We start from the raw sequence: 16,558 nt of genomic DNA, 5'->3' as shown, positions 1-16,558 counted from the left end.
ACTTTACGAATAAAATTATTCGGAACATACTCGGAGATTTAAAAATCTCGAGAGTAAAATTAAATTCCGGAATCCCTTCAAGGTGACAGGAATTAATGAGAATTTCTCGGTTATTTTTCAAGATTATTTTTATTAATTAATTAAGGACAAGATTGCGAGGTTTTATTTAAAAAGGACTTATGTGCAACAAATAAGGGTTGAGATTGAAAAGAAAAAAATGAAGAGGGGTTGTTTTGTGAGAGACGTGTCCAAAATGTGGGGGGCCACCTGTGTACGTGTGGCTCAAGGAGAGTGTGCCACGTAGCTCATATTTTTCTCTCTTTTCCTCTCATTTTCAGCCACCTCACCATCTTTCTCTCTCTCTTCTTTTCTTTCTTTCTTCTCCTTTTCTTTTCTTTCTTCTCTTCTTTTTCCTGTCCCGCGCGAGCTCCATCTACAGACAAAAAAAAAATTCGGCCATCTCCTTCAATCATCACCGAGCTTTACCATCACCACCATACTCTTCTCCCCTTCTTCTTCTTTCCTTCATCATCGCGCGCCATCACTGTCGCCCGAGTCTTCACCACCGCGCGCGCCAACTGAGGAGAGAAAACGCCACCGTGAACCGCCGAGACGCCGGACCGAAGAGAAATCATCGGGGAAAGGACGAGGAAGCTGTGGGAACGAGAAATTTCGTGAGTCGAGGTGAGAATTTCTCTTCCTCGGATTGATTTATGGTTAGGGTTCATAGATTCGAAATTGAGGGTTTTTGATTTTCGACTGAAATCTGTGAAATTGGTTGGTTTTATATGTTTTATGAGCTTGGTTATTGTTAGTTATGGCTTGATTTTGTTCATTGAACTCCGAATTTCTTTTGTTTGGTATGGATTTGGCTGAATTTGAATATCTAGGGTTTGAGAACCCGAATTTTTTGGGATTTTACTTTTTGAGGATGGATTGATGAAGTTGAGACAATTGTGAACCTGTTTGATGCTTGGGTATCGATTAGAAATGGTTGATTGGGTGTTGTTTTATTTTTTGGACGAATTTTGAGTAATATGTTGTTTTGGCCGTGTGACTCATAATATGAACCCTTGTGTTTGAATTGTGGATTCTGATTTCTGAAGGTTATCAGTGAGGCTGTGATGTTTGATTTGAGTTTGTGAATTTTGGGTTGTACTGTAGCTTGGCCGAGTGATTTGGTTGCTTGGCATGTTTTGGCCGTGTGATGTGTTTTTGGCCGTTATGCTTCGTAATGTTTAATCTGATCCTCGAGATTTGTTTGTGATCAACTTTGTTGAGATTATTTTGGTTAGTGTGGATTCGATTTGGATTGGGTTCGGTTTCGGATTTAAGTGTCGGGATTCGGATTTCAAGATTTTGTTATGTTTTGGGAATCATGAAATGACTTATTATCGGATTCCGCGATTTAATTATAGACCTAGACGGACGAGCGGGAACCGGACGAGTCAAAGGCGACGAAGCCGAGTTTTGAAGTTTTCGAGAGTTATCGAAATTAAAGCTCGATCAACTCGTGAGTCTTTTAATCGCTTATAGCGTTTAAATACTCTTAGATTTGATTATGAAATGTATTTCCTTTATTTAAATAAATAATTTATAATTATTTATTTGACAACGTTAAGAATTTAATTTAATTATTTGTTTTGGAATTCTCGGTTATTTTGATTTCGGATTGATTAATTTGTTAAGACCTAGAAATATATCGTTGAATTTTATTTCGTATCATTTTCGATACGAAAGTACGCGGGTCTTAAATAAGTTTAACTTTCGAAAAATCGGAGAATAATAAATTAAATTCTCGAATTTCAAACCGACTCGGATCTAATCTCGACAACGAACCCTATCTTGTTCAAGTAATCTCGAATCCAATAACCAATGGATATTCAACTCTGGATGCTAGTTCTTTCAACGTTTCGACAAGTATCAAATGTCTCGAAGAACGTGAAAAGCAAAACATCTTCGGGAATCGTCGAGCTTTCTATCGAACTATTCTGGATAAGTGAGGAGACATAAGTCAACTACTTACCAAGGGGATAATCCTGTTTTTTTGTGCATTTATTTGTTATTAAACAAGAGTAAGTGAAAGCCCTAAAATGAATAAACTTGAAAGTTAAGGCTTCGGCCACTCTTGCTTGAAAACGTAGTTCGGGTACGCCCGTTAGGTTCAAACGCTAACTTGAACCAGCCACGTTTACTATGTGTATAGTTAGACTTCTCTTTTAACTTTAGGAAGTATGTTAGAATCGAGAGGACGGAAGAGTGATAGACTCGAATTCAATCGGGGGTAGAGGGTTCGAAAGTCACATTTCGAGCTTTCAGCTTAAAACACTTTACGAGCTTCAAAGGGAAACAATAAGTTCTTTTGGGCTTTATCCTGTTACGTCCTTCCGTATATAAGTTTAACGTGTACACTGCTAGCTGCAGAGCACCCAAACTTTAATTAAACTCGTGTCGGTGGTACTCACAAGTCAATGACTTGTGCTTAGTAGGTCATGCCGGTCCGTGCGCCGAGTACTCAAAGAAATGGGTGAAGGTCACGCATCGCGAGCTCATTGCTAGCTGGAAGACTCATCGGGAACTGCCTTGAGCGCCCCGGGGCGTAGTGGGTGAAGGTCGCAGTTCGCGAGCTCACTATGCGAGAGACCAGCGGCGCTGACGTCATGATGAAGAAAGTGCCACTGGTGGATCCCAGACAAGTGTTAAAACTTAGATTAGCTGACGATTGTTGCTCGAAGTCTGAAGCTAGTCTCTGGTCGGACCGGGAGTTATAGCAGTGAGGAGTGTATAACCTTACGAGACGGCAAGTGTTTTCTAGGATGCGTACTCATTAGTCACTTTTAGGTGATAGCTGCATCCTGCATTCTTGTTCGCTTGTTCGCACGTCATATGTTTTGCATTAGCTTGTTTTCTTTCCTAAGTTAGACTCCCGCTTGCTGATTCATTCGACTAATAGTTTTATGTCCCTTGGTAATGTAGATAAGTGCAAGGCGGCAATGTAAGCAGCGAGAAGGAAAACCGAGACAGGACGAGTATCACTTGACCTACGGGCTATGGGTTCTGACTCGGGAAGTTCTTCTATATAATATCTTGTGTAATATCAACTCTTCCTAAAATATTATCAAGTGTATAAGTAAGGTCGGGAGCTTCTATGTACACATATATATATATATAAGGGTCGGTATACGACTTCTAAGTTCTAGACGAAAAACGAAAAATTTTCCGAGATTTTTTATAACCACTTTTGTATTAAACGTTTCCGCACTTTAAATTATATTGTATTTCATTTATATTATGCTAATAGATTTTATATTTACTTTTTAAGTATTTTTTTTATTTACATTTCATTATTCATTTGATGACATGCTCCCGATACGTGAGGTTGGTTTCGACGAGTCGTGGCTTACGTGATATTCATAGAAGTATGATTAGTTTTGGGCTTTTAGGGTTTAATCAAGTCATACATATATATATATATATATATATATATCAAATCCTTTTTTTTTCGCTTTCTCTCAGTCATCTCTCTTCCGTTTCTCTTTTTCCTTGAAAATTCGTAACCCTAGAAAGACAACTCAATCTTTGAAGGAAAAAAGTATGTATTTCTTCTATGTGGTTCGGATTCAATAAACAATTGTTTCTTAAAACGCTTGTCGTGGTTCCAAAAATAATTATTTTGCCTCGATTCTTTTTGGAAAAACTAGATTTAAATGTCTTCTATCTAAATCCTTAATCGAAAAATAATTTTATGAAATGCATAATATTTTCTTATTATTTTCAAATCAGTGCGCAGACCTGATTCGTTGGTCTGGCTTATTTCCGATTTTCAGACTTTAAAACGTTTACGGTGGATTCAAAAATTATTATTTTGCGTTGATTCTTTTTGGAAACGCTAGTTTTATATGTATTATTTTTAATAAAAAAATGTAATCAAAAAATATTTTCATGCTATACGTAATATTTTCTGATTATTTTACGATCGATCCGCAAACCAGTTTTTCACTAGTTTTTAAAGTAAGATATTATACTTGTTTTATTATTAATAAACAGTTCCGGTTTTCTTTTGGCCGTGGTGACTTCACAAAAAGTTCTCAAAATCACGTTTTATAGTTACTTGAATTTTTACAAAAGTTTTATCAGAGTTTTAGTTTTTCCCCGAAACCCTAATAGCCAAGGGTATTTTCGTAATTTCACGTCGAATCTCGTTCGGAAAATTTCCAGAACCTAAAGTATGTCTTGAATCTTTTCCTTAGCAAACCAATGTAGCATTTTATCCCTTTTAGGTTCCGAGTCGTTTTGAGCGTCCAATTCCTTCGACGATCTACGATCGTAACCTCCGATATCTAGGTGAGAATAATCTCACTGCAACACAGATTAGTTAAAAAATAAATTTGATGAACATATTATTCATGACATGTCTTATATGTAGTTTAATATACTTAAGTATGCGTTTTACTATCTGATGGCGTGTTTGTTCTTTTGTGGTTTGATATTTGAGTGAGCTATGATTTGCAAGTTATGTGTTGATGTTATTTATTAGATGTAATTTAAAGTAGTGATTTATGTCTGGTACGCTATGTGGTGTTAAGTTAAAGTAGATTTGAGAATGTACATGTTTTATTATTTAGTGATTTTTTGTATGAGCATATGCATGAAAGTTTTATTTGCATGTCATATTTGTATGTAACGTAATTCTCAAAGTGAAAAGATAAAGATAAGTAAGAGAGTTGTACCGCCTCGAAAGGTATCAATGAGAAGTTTCCCAGGCCGAGGCTTAAATGGGGAAATTTCTCGGGCCGAGACCCTAATATGTTTATTAGATAGAGCGAAGTGTGAGACCTTGCAACCCCATATTTTCGTCTCTAAAGTGCGCACTGAAATAGGTACGACTATCCTAGGGGCACCCTGAACTAAAAGTTGATAGAATTAAGAAAAGAAAGATCAAGTCATCAATTAGTTTTAAAATAATAATAACCGGTTCATGCATTGCATTATCTTTTTTGTGAGCTTTATATTATTCTCGTTGAGCGTAAGCTCATCTCTTAAAATATATATATATATATATATATATATATATATATATATATATACACACGTCTGTGTTGTAGGTAAACAACGTGCAAGGAACTGAGCAGGGCGGACTAGCGGCGTCGATAGCGAGAGGGTTGAGTTATGGTTTTCATTTACAGAATAAGTATTCCGCTACAAGTCTTTAAGAAATAAGTTTTAAAGTTTTTATTTTCAATTATTTCAAAGTTATGAAGTTTCAAAGAGTTTTCTAATTTAGTTGAGACTTAGAATATGGATTATGTTTTAGTATATTTTGCCGCTATGTTTAGTTTTAAATTCGTATTTTCAATTTTGGTTAAGTACTTCTCATGAAATGTTCGATATGCAATCTTCATATATTTCTTTTATTTTTTGTGTTCTTTTTTAAATTCTTAAAACTTAAGTTTTTTTTTTTATTCGATGTGTTTTTAAAAAACAATTCCTCCAAGTTTTCTAAAGAATTTTATAAAGTTTAAAAAGTAAGATAAGTAAGACGGTCCGGAAAGTCGGGTCGTCACAATCGCGACTTGTCGTGGCTAATTCTAATTTCATTTTTCCATTCACACGGCTAACTCTTGGTGCTCATTATTTGAGGATTTCAATATATTTCTTATGGCTTCCTTTTTTCTCAAATTCTCGAGGCTTCTCACTCACACTCTCTCTCTCTCTCTCTCTCTCTCTCAAATCAGCACAACCAACACCACCGCGACCACACACCACCACTGCTACCTTGCACCGCCACGACCTTGCACCGACACGACCTCGCACCACCACCTGACCAACACCACCATCCCGAAACCCAAATCACCAGACCACCACCGCCGCGAAAACCACCGTGAAAACCACCCAAATCAGTCCGACCACCGCTAAACACACCACAAGTGTCAAAAGCCCCAAATTTTGCAAAGCCCTAGAAATTTGACCACCCCAAATCGAAGAACTCCGACCACTGCTGCCGCTCCGACCACCGTACGCTCAGATCACCACCACCAGTCATTTAGTTTCACTCACTCTTTCTCTCCCTCTTTCATCTCAGTCACACACTCTCTGAAATCTCCGGTGAGTTTGTATGTGTATGGTATGTTGTGTCGTGTTTGTGTTTTATTGTGTCGTGTCTCACTGACTGTGTGTGTGTGTGTGTGTGTGTGTGTGTGTGTGTGTGTGTGTGTGTGTGTGTGTGTTTGTTTGTTTAATTTCAGGTCGTTGTCCATGATTGTGCCTGTGTGTGGATCATTGAGCCACGATAGGTGAGTCTGGTAAATTCAAAGTTCATAAAGAGCTCTCTTGCTACCTTCTGCAGTTTCAAAGTTATGTTTTTTTAATATAATTTTGGTCCAGGGCAAGGGGTTCGAGGTCTCTATTAAAGCGGTTCAAAAATGGAACTCTCATTCATGTTTCAAGTTATCATGTTGCTGTTCAGTTGGAGGGTCCTGAGGTTCAGCTTTTGAGTTCCTATACCGATTTTATAGACTTTTACAAGGCTAACACGATTATGTGTGTTTTTTTTTTTTTTTTGTAGAATTGAGTACTAATTTTTTTAGAATAAATCAGGATGCATTATTGAGGATTATGAGTATGGTGCTTGTGCCGAATTGTTCTACTTATGTTGTACTATATGGTGTTGCTTATGGAAATGCAATGGCCCGTTATCTCGATCCTGTCGGATTTTTGTTTTCGCTCATTTGTTGGTTCTGAGGTAGTGTACTTGAGGATTTTGTATGTTTTTTTTTTGTATTTTGCACCTTAATGGTATTGGTGGACCAAGTTCTCGGGCAATTGCTCCCGTACTTGTGTTGGGTTCAAAGTCGTTTGAACTTCTTCAAAAGACGTCTAAGTATACGTCTAAGTATTAGTATGTTGACTCTTTGATTTGCCTCACTTATGTGGGTGTTAGAATAATTAGAAGGATTGTTGAATTGGTAATATATGATTGACTGTGATTGTATGTGTGTGTGTGTGTTTGTGTGTGTGTGTTTGTGATTCTATGTGTGTGTGTGTGTGAGTATTTTGTGTGCTTGATTACTGATTGTTCTTGGTGCTGGTTTTTCTGTTTGATACACTTGTTGTGTTTATGGTATTGGAGTATCATTCATGGATTTTCTGTTTGATTATTCTTGTTGAATTTTTGTTACTGATTAGCTCAAATATATGTGTTTGTGGTATTGGAGTGTTTGTTTATGATTATTTGGTGATAGTTGATAGGTATATATCTTGTTCTTTTGGATGTAATTAGTTTGCTTTAATTAATTTATTTATTTCTATAATGAACTGAACATGTATTTGTACCAAGAGTGAACATATTTTGATATTATGATACACTAATGAGTAAATTTTGGGGCTAGGTTTATGGACAGATTCATGACGAGGCAAAGAAGTTTGCTCAGAACACTGGGGTGATGAGGCAAGAAAAAAAATATTCCAGCCACAAAGCGGGAGTCTCCCACAAAATAATTTTTTTATTATTATAAATTGACAACAGCAGCGACAAGTCGTGGATGTTGCTAAATAGCAACGAAACAACCAAGATATTTGTCGCGGTTGATTAGGAAACAACCACGGCTTTTATTTCCGGTTTTTCTTAGCGTACGTTTTTTCTATAAATTTGTGTATGTATAATCATTGAATACTTTTTCTTATTGACTTAGCATGGTATAACTTGAAAAACTACAATCGTAGTTTTTATTAAATTTAATAGTATAACTGAGGTTAGGATCACATGAAATAACTGCTACCTTATTTGAGACTAAAATTAAAGACCAATTATATGGCCGACAACATATATGATTGTGTGTTAAACTAAAATTTAAAGACTAATTCTATTGGTGACAACATATATATAATTGTGTAAATTTTATTCATATCATCAATATTATCTAGACAAATCCTAACGTGCATCTAACATTTTCCTTATGTTTCGAAGGCAAAACAGAAGTGAGTTTAAGTTTCTAGATCTTACTATAGCGGTGATGCACCATTTACTCAATCTTTTATATTTGTACTTTTCTATATTTTTTCCTGAAGATTTGTTTACACAGCGTCACAAGCTAAATAATTAAACTCACAAGAATATGTAATCAAGAAATACATAAATATTTAGTATATGGTAAGGTATATAGTATCTTTCTATTGTATAATGAAATAAACTACTGAATAAGTTGTGCATTATTTTGACATGTAATTACTATTAAATAAGTTGTGCATTCGTGATGACATATAATGCCGCTTATATCTTGCGAAAAAATATTTTACATTGTTGTTTGGTATTTATTTTTACAAGAATTTAATGTTGACGGTCACCTTTAAATATATGATACGTTATATGAAGTTTTAATATAAATAAAATGAAGTAGAAGAATATATATATTTGTAACTTTCAAATAAACTAAAGAGTAAAATAAATAAAGCAGTAAAACAAAACAAGGAGGTGTCTAAACAATATATTCTAACTTTTCCTCTCTATATATACAACATTATGGTATATAATTATATTGATTGTGCAACATTATGGTATAGTGTTACATACATTTGCAAATTTTACAGTTCACAATAAACTTATGGGGTTTCTTTTTTTCTTTTCTAAATCAGACTCTTTTATTTTCTTTATATATGATGTGTGAGGTAATTACAACCCGTGACGACGCGCGCGGGTAACCAAACTCGTATACCATGTAATCATGAATAAAAAAAACAAACTCATATACCATGTAATCGTGAATAAAAAAAATAAAAAATAAAGTAAAAAAAATAAAACTTAAAATAAACACTTGCTTTGTTTAAGTTTTTAGGTAGCTTTTTACTATTTTATTTTTTACATTGTTATTAACATTAGGGGTCTTCCTCAACATAAGACCTAAAGCAATTGCTTTACCTCGTTATGATTGGTCTGACCTGTATATACACACACACACGCACACACATATATATATCTTTAATTTATCGTAAATGAGTAATATATATGGTAGCTTTTTGCTATTATATTTTTTATACTGTTATTAACATTAGAGGCCTTCCTCAACATAAGACCTAAAGCAATTGCTTTAGCTCCTTATGATTGGGCAGACCTATATATACACCTATATATTCTTAATATATCGTAAATGAGTAATAATATATATATATATATATTTGTATAATAAAGTTATAAGTAATAAATATATTTGATTATATATACACAAAAGTCATATATGTAGAAAAAGTCATTTATATGTATATGTATATATATGTCAAATATTTTGATATTCATATTTAGTTTCATATAACATGAATTTCTCCTAGATTTATCTTACTATATAATTATTGGGAGATAATTTTATAGATTGTCTCTTATAAATTAATGATTCATGATACTAACATATGCATAATGCATACATAACACATGAATGTGAAATAAAATTTATAATCTTATTATCTTATCACATAATTTCAATCGACTAAATATTAACATATATAAATGATATCAGAACTAGAAATCCATATTGCCTTTGATTGGAAACACAAAAGACAGCATTCGATTATTAACATGTCCTGTTTTTGTTTTTAGAAAAAAAAAAAACAAAAAAACTAAACTGCTTATCTGGTGTTTGGCAAAACTGTTTTTACAAAAAACTTTAAAAGCGATTTTAAATTTTGTACATAAGATGGAAAAAGGATTCTTAGCTTTTGAATAAAGTGTTTTTAAGTTTGTTATACAAATTACCGTAATATCCTCGCACAAAATGTTTCTATCTAAAAGTGAAACTTATTTAAAAATGATTTGTGCATTTTATTGGAATGTCGTTGGCCGTTGGAGTCCAATAGTAGTTTGTCTTATTACGTTATCTTTTTTTTCTCTTTGATTTTTTTTAGAAAAAAATATTTTTCATATATATGCATATAAATAAACATATTAATAATTATTATTTAATTTTTAAGAACATGTCTAATTTAATCATTTTACTATAATATATTTATTTTACTAAACACTAAATCAACTTTTGTTATCAGCAATAACTGTTTTATAAACAGTTTACCAAACACTTGTCAGTTTTTGAGAAAAAAAACTTTTTTTTTTTTTTATACAAAGTTATGCCAAACGGGACAATACATGAATTAGAAATCAAGGTCGAACCTATAGGTATCCAACATTCAAAAATATTGGGTGTATCTCCAAGGGGAAAACACCATATGTATATTGGGGCCTGAAATATATGAATTCAGCTGCAGGGACTAATATTGTTAAGATCTGAAAATCCAGACTAAATTATAAAGAAAAATTATTACACTTCTAGTAGAAGCTCAAGAGAAATTTCATTTTATAGACTTAAAAGTTAACAAAATATCGAGATTAGACATCATACTTTAAAAATATCTAAAAATGGACTTTTGTCTCAATTTCGGACACAAATACACTCATTTCACTTTCACTCTCTATCTTCTCAATCCCTCATTCGATCTTTCACTCTTGATTCCGACGAGATATAACTAAATTTGATGAGATACGAGGGAATTCGACGAGCTATGATAACCTAGAATGACAAAGTTTCACGTTAATTTGACTTTTTTCCACTTAAAATGCCCAAAAAGTATGAATTTTATCGTACAACATCGTACATTATTGTACGGTATCGTACACTATCGTATATTATCGTACATTATAACACAATTTCATTTGCATGAATTTTATCGTACATTATAATTATAATGTATCGTATCTCATCGTATTATATCGTACACTATCTAACATACGATAATATACGATGTCGTACGATAGTGTACGATATAATACGATGTCGTACGATAGTGTACGATATAATAAGATGTCGTACGATAGTTTACGATACATTATAATTATAATGTATGGTAAAATTCATACAAATTATAATGTACATTATAGTACGATAATATATGATGTCGTACGATAGTGTACGATATAATACGATGACATACGATACATTATAATTAGGATAAATTACATAAATGCCCCCTGAACCTTTGACCATTTAACAACGTGGTCCTTACTTTTATTTTTCTTACAGCGTCACCCTTGAACTTTGACAATCTTACAAACTTAGTCCTTCCGTCTATTTTTCTCAACAATCCATCCATTTTTGCCCATGTGATTGGCATGTGACTATTTAAACAGTGACAAAATTGTAAAATAACAAAAAAATATTGATTTTATAATTATTTAATATTATTAAAAATTATTATTTATTATATAAAAAAATAAATAAAAATAAAATAATTATGTAAAATATGAATTTTTAATAAAAATGAATTGTAAAAATGAATTATTATTTATTATTAATTTTCTATTATCGTGAAAAAAAAATATAATGGAAATGTATAAAAAAAAGTATTAAAAAAAGACAACAAACAAAATGAAAAATGAAATTTTTTAATTTTAATTTATTAATTTTAAATATAAAATAATTAAATAAAGGATATATATGTAATTTTAAATATTCAAGTTATTACAGTCAAAATAGACGGAATATACTCCCAAAATTTGACGGAATGACTAAGTTTGTAAGAATATGAAAGTTTAAGGGCGACGCTGTAAGAAAAATAAAAGTAGAGACCACGTTGTTAAATGGTCAAAAGTTCAGGGGGCATTTATGTAATTTATCCTTATAATTATAATGTACGATAAAATTCATACAAATGAAATTGCGTTATAATGTACGATAATATACGATAGTGGACGATACCGTACGATGTTATACGATAAAATTCATACTTTTTGGGCATTTTAAGTGGAAAAAGTCAAATTAACATGAAACTTTGTCAATCTAGGTTATCATAGCTCGTCGGATTCCCTCGTATCACATCAAATTTAGTTATATCTCGTCGGAATCGAGGGTGAAAAATCGAATGAGGGATTGAAAAGATAGAGAGTGAAAGTGAAATGAGTGTATTTGTTGAAAATAGTATTTGTGTCCGAAATTGGGACAAAAGTTTATTTTTAGATATTTTTAAAGTATGTGGTCTAATCTTGATATTTTGTTAACTTTTAGGTCTGTAAAATGAAATTTCTCAAGCTCAAGGACTAAATAATAAATAAGGAAAAACTGGAGCAAACTGCTAGTATAATTATAAGCTCAAGGACTAAATTGTAAATAAAGAAAAGCTCACTTCGTCATCGTCCTCCTCTCTCTCTCTCTGACTCATTTCGCTTTCTCGGCCATCGCGAATCGAGTTTCAAGGTGAATTTTCACAACTTTTTTACGGCTATCGTTTTGCTAATTAAGTTCTGATAGATCTTTCTCTTAATGCATTTATCTTTTTTTCTTTTTTCTGTTTCAGGAATATATTTTTTTCTATCTCATTTGGGAATTACTGGATTCGATCGTAAAGAAATTATGGTAAGTGGTAGGCAAATTTCTTTTTCTAGTTCCTCTTATAGCTTTGCAGTTCTGTAATTAAGTTACGAGTCTAGTTTCTTCTTGTTGCAATGATCATTTGAGACGAAAAAATGGCTATAAATCTGAATACCTAACTCAAATTCATATGCTTGCTGAGACTGAAATGCACACATATAATGCTCTTTCCTGCAAAAAAAACAAAAATAAAAAATTGGTTGTTTCTGTGTGAGTTTGCTAATTGGTTTGCAGTGATTAATTTATTGTTTCTGCAAAGACAAAAAGGTATGAACTTTTTTATGATTGGAAATAAAAAAAAAAATTGATGAATGTGTCTAATCAACATACAGTCGGTTTTGGGCTGTTAATCAGGGACATGAAATCAGCTTAATCTCAGTTTCGTCCCACGGAAAAACTCAGTGGATTTGATTTGATATTATTAGGTTTACCACTCGAGCTTTGTGGACGAGGAAGGAGTTACCAAGGCTTGTGGGTGTCCTTTGCTTCCTTTAAAAAGTCATATAAAAGGCCCGGCTCCGGTTTCTAATCAAGGTCTGGCTTGAAAACTCTACGTCAATAATAATCAGATTGAATCAGTGTTTGAAGGATGGGTGTTTATTTTTTTTCCAGATCGAACTGATATTGTGGACGAAGCGATTACATTTTTTCGGGCAAATGTTTTCTTCAGAAACTTCGACGTTAAGAGCTCGGCCGACAAGCTTCTAATCTACTTGACATTCTACATCAACGTGGCTCTGAAGCGGCTCGAAGGCTGTAGAACATTGGCCGAAGGAACGAAGGCGATCATCAACTTGGGCCTCGAGAAAGTTCCCGTGCCCGGAGAGCCTGGATTTCCTTTTCCGGGTCTTTTTCCACTTCCACAATCGCAGAAGGAAGCAGGTAAAAACCTTTTTTTTTTTTTTTTCTCTTTACCTTTGGTGTGAGAGACTCTATGCTAAGCCTTGCGCTAAGCTAAATTATTTTTCCACACCTCTATTTAGAGACTAAGAACTCCTAATAACGCTATCTTTAACCCCAAAACAATCCGCTAGTTATTTTACTGACACCCTTTACTTTAGGAACAATGCTGAAAATAAAATAGTGCTGTGGTAGACGTATTTCGAGGATCAATTTGAACACCCGGACTTTATTTTGAGCTATAATGAAGTTAATCAAAATGTAGTGTCAAATTCGTTAAACACTAGCGGACAATACCTTTGGTATGAGAGACTCTAGGCTAAGTCTTGCGCAAAGCTAAATTATTCTTCCACACCTCTATTTAGAGACTAAGAACTCCTAATAACACTATCTTTAACCCCAAAACAATCCACTAGTTATTTTACTGACACCCTTTACTTTAGGAACAATGCTGAAAATAAAAAAAGTGCTGTGATAGACGTATCTCAAGGATTAATTTGAACACCCGGACTTTTATTTTGAGCTGTAATGAAGTTAATCAAAATGTAGTGTCAAATTCGTTAAATACTAGCGGACAGTTTCGTTGAATGTCACTTTTAGGTGGGCCGATCCAAGTTCTTGTATTGATCTGGATTGGTGATTGAAATGCTTATCATTGTTTCTGAGGCTAACATTTTATTCCGATTTATTTCAGAATAAGCGTTTTGAATTATTTTTTATTGATCTATAATTTTTTTAATTATCGTTCTCTGTATCTCTTTCTGGTGAATTCGGGTCCATGTTAAATAATTGTGATTTTGTCATCATGTAGTCAATTATATACCGAATTATTGCATTTTCATACTTCGATCATTTTTTTTATTTACGACTGAGCTTCTCGGGTATTTTATTGAGCAGAGCTACTCCGGAACTATTTGAAGCAGATAAGAGAGGAAACCAGTGGCAGATTATTGAGTGTCGCTTATAGACCAAATGGGACTCCAAACAAATGGTGGTTGGCATTTGCCAAAAGGAAATTTATGAACATCATTGTGCCTTAAAAAAATTTGTTCTTTTGTTGTAAAGTTCATACCCGAGTCTAAAATGTAAGGTTTAGGCATTCGATTAGTATATGATAATTCCCTGCTGCAAACAGTTTGTTTGCACGGATACAAGATTTCAAATCACGAGAGAAATCAAGGTCAATTATTTTTTTATGAAATTTGTGTGTTTTTTTTTTCTTCGCTTGAAGGGTCTATAATGATTCTCTGTGATTTTTTTTTTCCTGTTTATGTTGTGTCCATGTCTGAACATTTTGTAAAGCTCTACATTAGACGATAAAAACTACAAGTCAAATGTGTAGCTTGTCTCTATGTCAAGCTATCATATTATGCATTTTAATTTGATTAGCAAAAATACGGTGGAATGGTTGATTAGTTACAGATAAATCCGCCCTTATTGGATGGAACAGAATTTCTGTTTTGATCCGGCGAATATTTTGCTTGGGAATGGACAGAATATTCCGATCAACACAACCGGAATTCTGTGGTTGGAAAATTGAATTTTATTTTTAAAAAGAAAATTTTAAAATGTATATGTAAATATATATAACCTGAATCCATTCCCGTATTTTCCACAATGGAATGTTATGTTCCGTTTCACAAGCCCAAGTTTACTAACGACGTCTTTGTTTCACATGGAATGGAATGTTATTTTCCACATTTGGGAAGTCATTTGGATAAATCGAAGATAAAATTAAAAAGCATGATTTTTAGTTTAATATTAGAGAAATTGTGATTTCAAAGAGGACAATGACTACAGTCTTTGTGTACTACCTCTGTTATGTGCCCCTTCGCTAACTCCTTTCATTTAACATGAAAATTTGGTTTAATTTTATTCAGTTATTGCTTGAGAGAAGACCAATTGGAGAACAATACGAGTAAGTGATACAAATGAAATCCATTTCATATGGTATTAAAGCTGGTAATGTGAAACTTGAAAAATGAGATCTTCTAGCGGTGTCTCACATTTTGTGGGAAATGAGACTCCAATAACTATAAAAAACGGTAAGAAAATCCCATAACCATTTTTACGGTACCGGAAATTCTCGATACCATATTTCACGGTTCCGAGATTCTCGTATGATTTTTTTTTTCTTTTACTTTAATCGTGAATGCAATTAATTTTTTGTTTACCGTATCTACAATTTAAAAAAACAACATAAAAAAATGGTTTTAAATGGTGCTAAACGGGGATCCCGATTCTGTCCCATTTCCCATATCGTACAGGGACAAAAATCTCGGTACCACATTTCATAATATTATGTTTTCCCATTTTTTACATGGTACAAATAATACGGAAAATGAGGTCCCGTGGGATCCCATATGGCCAGCTTTATATGGTATTAACATACGATACAATTGGTGATGTAGATGCATCGACAACATTGACGGAGCTGCTTTGGGCCCAGAGGGGGCTTAAGCCCCTCCTCACTTTTGATTTTGGGCTTTAATTTTCAGAAGTATAAACTGAAAAAAAAAAAAAAAAAAAAAAAAACTAATAAAGCTCAATTACCTCACTTTTGACTTTGGGCTTTAATTTTCATAAGTATAAACTGGAAAAAAAAAAGAAACAAAACAAAACAAATAAAGCCCAATTATAATACAACATATCAACAACGTCTTTAACAAGTTTTCAGAAGGATTTCTCTTCTCTCTCTGCGTCTGGTTCTTTCTGGAGGCATTAGAAAAAAGGGACAGTAGCCAACAAAAAAATGTTGGAGATTAAGGTATGGACTTAATTTATTGTATGTTAGTCATTGTTTATCATTTTCTTTAAAGGAAAAATTGTACAAAATAGTCATTTGAAACTTATTGATTAGTCAAAGTTTCAACTTTTCAACAAAGTAACCAAATTTACGTTTCCCGAATTTTTTTGACAACCAAGATTAAATTTTTTACGATTATTATAAGCAATTTATCACTTTAAAAAAATTAATCTTGGGGTCAAAATTTTTTTTGAAACCAGATTGCTGCACATTTTAGCTATTTCACTAAATTAAGACAAACCTTGGCTATTTTGCAAATTCATAATTCTAAATTGGCTATTTAGCTACTTCACCCTTCTTTAAAAGTATCAAATGGGTATTGGCTTATCATTATTTTTGTCCATTTCTGCTGACATTCTTTTATGTCTCCACATCAAATTTGTTGTTTCTTTGAAATTTTTGTGTGTTATTTTTTTTAATTGATTGTGTTACTCAGATATACTTTATA

The 16,558-nt window shown here is 33.0% G+C and overlaps 1 protein-coding gene and 1 long non-coding RNA gene across 3 annotated transcripts; both read left to right on the top strand.

Moving 5' to 3' along the window:
- The first annotated feature begins 360 nt into the window (after window positions 1-360).
- Window positions 361-3,279, top strand: LOC149397830 (uncharacterized). 2 transcript variants are annotated; one of them, XR_016297221.1, is made up of 3 exons: window positions 361-684; window positions 1,419-1,513; window positions 2,977-3,279. It is a non-coding gene; the product is annotated as an uncharacterized LOC149397830 (long non-coding RNA). The 2 variants fall into 2 exon arrangements; XR_016297222.1 differs by lacking the exon at window positions 2,977-3,279 and adding an exon at window positions 2,490-2,599.
- An 8,872-nt stretch (window positions 3,280-12,151) lies between these two features.
- On the top strand, window positions 12,152-14,699 carry ARPC3 (actin-related protein C3). Its single transcript, XM_089615328.1, has 5 exons — window positions 12,152-12,230; window positions 12,331-12,389; window positions 12,830-12,938; window positions 13,017-13,286; window positions 14,202-14,699. The coding sequence occupies exons 2-5, from the start codon at window positions 12,387-12,389 to the stop codon at window positions 14,342-14,344; spliced, it is 525 nt and encodes a 174-aa protein (XP_089471454.1). The 5' UTR covers window positions 12,152-12,230; window positions 12,331-12,386; the 3' UTR covers window positions 14,345-14,699.
- The last annotated feature ends 1,859 nt before the right edge of the window (window positions 14,700-16,558 follow it).

Source organism: Urtica dioica, chromosome 5 (assembly GCF_054948205.1).
Source record: "Urtica dioica subsp. dioica isolate 48M chromosome 5, U.dioica_male_clone48M_v1_H2, whole genome shotgun sequence".
In the NCBI taxonomy this organism is placed as follows: Eukaryota; Viridiplantae; Streptophyta; class Magnoliopsida; order Rosales; family Urticaceae; genus Urtica; species Urtica dioica.
Note: the sequence above shows the minus strand (reverse complement) of the source record. Positions and strands in the feature narration are given on the sequence as shown.